General features: G+C 38.7%; 1 protein-coding gene across 1 annotated transcript in view; it reads right to left on the bottom strand.

The window, feature by feature from the left end:
• Positions 1–5,033, bottom strand: part of TBC1D31 (TBC1 domain family, member 31) — a gene marked incomplete at its 5' end in the record, with an annotated part of 22,109 nt that extends 17,076 nt beyond the window's left edge. The window contains 4 exon segments of the mRNA XM_009574841.1: positions 1,912–2,090; positions 4,142–4,257; positions 4,821–4,989; positions 4,992–5,033. Of these exon segments, the coding sequence (XP_009573136.1) occupies positions 1,912–2,090; positions 4,142–4,257; positions 4,821–4,989; positions 4,992–5,033 (506 nt within the window).
• Positions 5,034–6,578: the final 1,545 nt, after the last annotated feature.

The raw sequence follows: 6,578 nt of genomic DNA on the forward strand, positions 1-6,578 counted from the left end.
ACCTCACCTACCAGAGTCATTTATCTTCAGACAGACTGAGCTGCCTGTCCTCCTTCAGGGACCCTGAGGAAGTCTAGACAATGAATTGAGAGCAGATGCCTATCATGTAGATGGATGAAGTTTACATCTTGGTAAAGTGGAGTACTGAACAGTTCCTCATTTTCTGCTTTGCCCTAGAAAAATACCAAAGATGGTCACAAGCAGCTGTTGAATAAGCAGTGAGGCTTTGAAAATGGTCATTATAGATGTCTTCTCTTAGCTCTTCTTTCTCATTTTTTTTCACCTGCTATGCTTACAGTGTGCAGCTCAGTCTCTGTCTTTTTAAATTAGCTTTGCCCCATACCATCTTAACAGAAGGTGTATGTTGGAGTGCAACTGGGCTTAAGTAAAGAGGCACCAAAAAGTACACCGCAGAGATTGGTGTGACACTACTACGATGTCTCAGACAGCAAGCAAGAATCCAACTTTGGACAATGAGCGTTAGGGCTGCAGTCTAATAATAAACCTGATCTTTAATAAAGCTCTTATCTGTATGTCTTATGGGACATGGGATGGGAGTAAGTATCATTATTTCTATTCTAAAGACAGGAAAGTGAAATTCAGATAAATTGGGTTATTTGCATAATGTCCTATCAGAAATGGTAGAGCCAAACCAAAAGTGCAGGCTCTTGATTCCCAAACAGTGATTTACTCATTCAACCACAGTCACTATTGTTTGGATTTAAAGGTTATTTCCATACTGTAACACCCTGATCCTACCAAATTCCAAGAGCCATTTATCAGTAAGAAGCCCCTACACATAGCCTACACAAAGAAAGATACTGAGCAGTAGAAAAATCTTGTCCACTAAAGAAACGCAGCCATCTTTGGAGGAAAGACATGATAACTATTTTAGCAACATGCACTACACACCAGTTTTAATAAAACAAACAAACAAACAAAAATTTATGCGTGACCTTCCACAGTAATTGCTAGGTGACTATTTCAGGCTAGCAAAATTTCTGCCTGACCTAGAACACGGTGAAGACACTCAAATGAATAGCCTTGTTCTCTGCAAAATCAGCATGGCTTTTTAGTGACCAGCCTGATGAGAACTTTGGTTTGAAGTGGTGTTTGTAAGACTGTTCACTGCAGGGCAGCACGTGTGTAAGCAAGGCTCAGGCACTGCGTCAGTACTTTCTGTAGTACTTATGCCAAAGTTTGACATTTGGTGGCGCAGGCAGACCTGTTTAAAGCAGCGTAACACTAAGGAAGACCTATTTAAACAACTCCCTGACACAAACACGTCATCCTTCTCATCCCCTGTTGTTCCAGTATAAGTGTCTGAGCAGCAAACCGAACCAAAGAAACCACTAAGCTGAAAAGCAGCAATTTCTTTTTGCTGAGTTACTTTTCAGCTTTGTTTGTTCCCACATTCAGTGCTTAGTGTGCATAGAAAGAAGAGCAGCTTTGGAATAAGCAGCTGAATGGGGTAGGTGGTGGTGACTGTTTGAAGTTACCATTATGACACAAAACCTGTTTTTTTAATAACACCCTTAAATCCCAGTATCATTCAGGTTGGAAGCAATCTCCGGAGGTCCTCTGAGCCCACCCCCAAGCAGGGTCAATCTAGAAGATGGCTCCAACTTCCAGGTTAAATAGGGTTAGTCAAGCTCATATCCAACCAAGTTTTGAGTATCTCTAAAGATGGAGGTTCCTTAAAAGTTCCCAGCAGATCTCTGCAACTAGTGAGTCATGATTCCTGTGGTCTAAGTGACATGATAGGATGACAGTTAAGGAGATATGCCCAAAGAACATAGAAAAGATTCAGCTGTATTTTAAAAAATGTTTTCAAGTACCATGATTTTAACATGCGGTGTTACTCCTACTGAGGTATGCTTGTTCACCCTTTAGCAATTGCTCTTTACTTACCTTCTGTATACCCACAGACTGACGAACATTCAGCTTTCTTTTTCTTTGAAAGGTGTCCAAGTCCCACAGTTGTGCTGTATCAGTGGATGTAGTGATGGCATACCTGCCCGAGCCATGGACAGAGATGGAAGACACCGAAGAATCATGTCCCCTCATCCAACTAACTAGCTCCTTGGTTTCTGTAGGAGTTGATGAAAAAAATGAAAAGGATATGAAAGTCATTCAAAGTGAAACAACTACTACTTTACTCTTTATTGCCAACACTATGCTGTGAAAGAGACTTTTAAGCATACCTAGTATATGACCATTTACCATCACAGCCCAACAAACAAGAAAAAAAGGTATCAGTCTTCATATAGCTATTATACCTTAGAGAAACATAACCACCTCCTCATCTCCAAGTAACAGATTTTGTAAGTTTTCTTAGTTCTACACAGAAAGCCAACTTGCCAGACTTGTTTAATTTAGCTTAAAAATCAATCTTAAAAAGTCACGAACACTGTGATCAGGTAAGTTCAGCATGCCTCATAGGCAGATTATCCGATGTAAACACCCACAGTAATCTCTAAAAGTTGAAACTGAATGTTCTAGTTAGAATTCTCCACTTGTTTTTACTTGTGGACAATATGTATGGACGATTACGCAGCTATTCACAGGTGCAAGGAAGAAAGGTTTAATGACAATAGGCTATGACTATAGAAAGGCACAGTCAGAAAGCAACACCTCATTAATTCTTTTAAAGTCCAAAGCATTTTTATGCTGTGTATTGCATACTAAGGAAATGGTTCCTCTGACTACATTGTCTCCCCTTGTGACTGCATGACCGCTAATCCTCCCTCAGCAACCAAACTGTATTTGTGGCAATTACACTATTTACGTTGGGTAGTTTGCCTGACAGCCCAGCGGTGGTTCCAGCTGACCTAGTGCTGTGGCATCAAAGATGGGAAACGGCTATAAAGCAGCTCATGAAGCCTAACAGTCAAACTTTCTGCTGTGCGTACAGACAATTGAGACAATTGAAGATGACATGGGATTACAGAGTATGCTTCTAAAGCAAGGGATGGAGCCCACCAACTAAGTATTATCTAATACACCTCTAAGGATAGTTTACCCAATAGTGACTTATGTGAATAACATTTGTATTTTAAGACATTCTTTAGTATGACTTGGTATCTGGAAACAGCACCATATAAACATGCAGGACTCTGTGGAATAACTAAGAAGATTTCTCCAAGTGCATCCAAAACCTAAGTTTGGTCTTACTGTGGTTGAAAGGAAGAGAAAAAGCAGAGGATTTCAGACCTTAACTTCCTCTATTTTGGGAAACAGTGTGTTACATTAAAATCTTCACTAATAATATCAGACCCTCAAATTGCAAATGAGTGATTCCTAGGGCTTTTGAAAAAGATTTAAATCCAGATGATGAGAGACACTACAACTGCACTTTTTGATAGGTTAAGATTAACTTATGAAGAATGAATTCATAGAATCATAGAATCATTAAGGTTGGAAAAGACATCTAAGATCATCGAGTCCAACCGTCAACTCCACCATGCCCACTAAACCATGTCCCTAAGAGCCTCATCTACACGTCTTTTAAATACTTCCAGGGATGGCGACTCAACCACTTCCCTGGGCAGCCTGTTCCAAGGCTTGACCACTCTTTCAGTAAAGAAATTTTTCCTTTCCCCATTTAACATTAATCAAGACAGAGACACACAGCTGGCACGTGAAGTTAATTTTAGATATCGCTTTTGAATAAGGAGACAGATCTACTTGCAGCTCAAAAGCACTGACAGTTCTTTTAGTGTATATTGTTCAAATATTTTACTGTAAATATAGTTAACAACTGGTTCAGTTGCAAACTAACATACTGTCAACTGATTTTAGTTTGATTTTACATACAGCACCTCATTTTAAGCAAACACACAGAATTGCTTTAAAAAAGGTAACACATATAATTGCGATCCTGTGCTAGACTTCAGTTAAACAGACGCCTGCGTGACTCAGTGGGAACAAGAAACTTTGACAAAGCAAAGGGTTCGTTTACCCACAGGACTATAACCACCACGGGCCCAAACTGTGGGGGTTTTTTTTTTGGAAGGACAGACAGTATGAAATACATAATAAGATTTCCATCAACAAAACATACAAAAAAATTGAGATTAAAACTAAAATGATGCAGTTTTTTAGAACAATCCAGATAGTAAGCCTCTAAATTTCTCCTTACCTGTATCAAAGCACTTAATGGAATAATCTGCCAAAGCCACCAGGAATTCTGTCTTTCTGCGAAGATTAAATGCCAAAGCAGTGCAAGCCTGCATTGTCCGCTGAACAAGGTTGAACCTATTTAAAAATATATGTTCTCATTGTGTTAGGAAACTTTGGTTCATAATGTCAAGTGAAGTAATAACTTAATCAGTTTCAATATATTTCACTGAGAGAAAAAAACAACTCAAAAGAGAGCAAAGAAATCATACCTAATTACGATAAATATAAAAATATTAAAACTCAGTAGTGTAAAATTGAAAAGACTGATTAATATATTTATACAAATTACAATACTAGGTCTAATTTATTGTAATTCATGGCTCATATTATTAACTGATCGGTACTGTTCAAAGAATAACTTCTTGTGGTAGTATTTAGTCGCTTAAGTTCTATGAAATTGCTGTTTGTTCAGTTTAGAGTTACAAACTACCCATCTTTCGGAGCAGCTAATAAAATAATATTTAGGGAGCCTGCAGTGGCTTGTAGTTTCAGCTCTGAGAAAACCACTATCTATTTCCACATTCATGGAAAACTGAGGGTTAAAACCAGACCTGTGGCATTCTGTCCAGGCAAGTTCTACACCTCTGAATGTTACAGATGCCCAGACAATTAAAATGTCTTCATAGAAATACTCTTACCTGTTTCCACTCAAGTCAAAACCATATATATTCCCTTGGTGGTCTCCAGCGAGTAGAGAATCTCCAGAACTGTCAAAAGCCACATTCAGAAAACGTATTGTCTTTGAATGGTATCCTTTGACACTACGAATTATGTTTACTATAACTCTGTGAAGAAAGAAAGCAAAACAACCATGCTTAGAACTGTTTTATTATCACATATTTCTCCAAGGACTAGGATTAAAATGTTGCTAGCTTATGGTTTTACAATTCTAATCATTCATAGTGTTCTACGAAAAATCTTCTTCCATGAAAAATACATATTTCTAATATGAAAAATATACTAAACAAAGGAAGTCATTCACTATGTTGGAAGGTAGTTAGGAGACATGTAAAGCAGATGGGGGAAAACTATCATTCGTGATCCTTTCATGTGGCTCCTAGTCAGCTGATTTTCAATTATATTATTAATGAATAACACTAACATATATGCTGATGTATCATCTACCAATGTAAAATGTATGTATCTGAAATGTATCTGAAAGCCCAATTCAGCACTCAGTAAGGAACCTGGATCTTCATTATCACTGTAAAGAAACATGCTAGAAAAATGAGAAACTATGAACTACTGTAAGAAACCACTCAGATTAGATTGGGGTGGGGGGAAAACCAGTTTTAATACCACTTCTTTCCAGAGCCTTCAAAAGCATGATGCAAGCCATTTTTATCATTATTCATGTGAGATATTATGGGACAAAAGTTCCTGTTTTTTCACATTCTATCCTTGTACCATGCTGTTGGCATAAAATGGAGCTAGATGCAGAACCGAAGCCTGTGTGCAGAATAAGATGAGGGCTTCTCCAGGAAGCAGGACATTAAGATTTGGGAGATCTGCTACTCCTGGATTTTTTGGCTAACACTGGGGAAACCAATTATTTTCTATCATCACTTGGATGTAAACTCAGAGTCAAACTAAATATCTAGAACTGTACCAGTTATCAGGAGGCTCCTTAAAGACTGCAGGGCACTTGCAGAAGACTGTGACCATGGCTCTATAAGATGCTGACAGCTATCTGAGACACCAATTTCTAAGAGAGCAGAATATGCAAGCCAGCACCTGCATGCAACTGTTGGCGTATGTTACAAAGTGTGAGTGAGAATCAGAAGAAGAAGGGCCGTTCAGCCATGGTACAGACTAGAGACAAAACTAATTGTACCTCATTCTGTTAAGCCCATTCTTTTCTGCGATAATAGGGAAGGGCCATAAAAATGAAATTAGAAAGATGTTAAGCTAATTTAAATTATAATTAAAATTTAGTGATGTTAGGGTCTTTAATGTCATAAAAAATCCCACAAGCGAAGTATGACTTCTGATTCTAAAAACACCCTGAAATGTGAGTAGTTATCAGTATAGTTACAGCATCTCCCAGGACTTCCTCAACACCATTCTCTGGCTTTCCAAAGTTCCTTTGCCACTAACTAACCTAGGAGAATAAAGTCAGGAGTTCTCAGAGCTGCAACCAGGTTCCCCACGTCAAACTGTATACAGGTATACAGCACTCATACTGCTGCTCTTCAGCTTGGGCCAGCCAATATTTTCACATTTTAATTAAACTCTCCTGGGAATTCGCCTATGGTATTTTGTTCAATACAATTAAAACAAAAAAACTAAAATGGGAGAGTTGTCCAGGCCCTTGCCCAGCCAAGCTGTGAGCACCTCTGAGCACGGAGGTTTCACAGCCTCCCTGGGGACCCGCCCCACCTTCAACGGGGACGTTT

The sequence above is a fragment of the Fulmarus glacialis genome, unplaced genomic scaffold, assembly GCF_000690835.1.
Source record: "Fulmarus glacialis isolate BGI_N327 unplaced genomic scaffold, ASM69083v1 scaffold27603, whole genome shotgun sequence".
NCBI lineage: Eukaryota > Metazoa > Chordata > Aves > Procellariiformes > Procellariidae > Fulmarus > Fulmarus glacialis.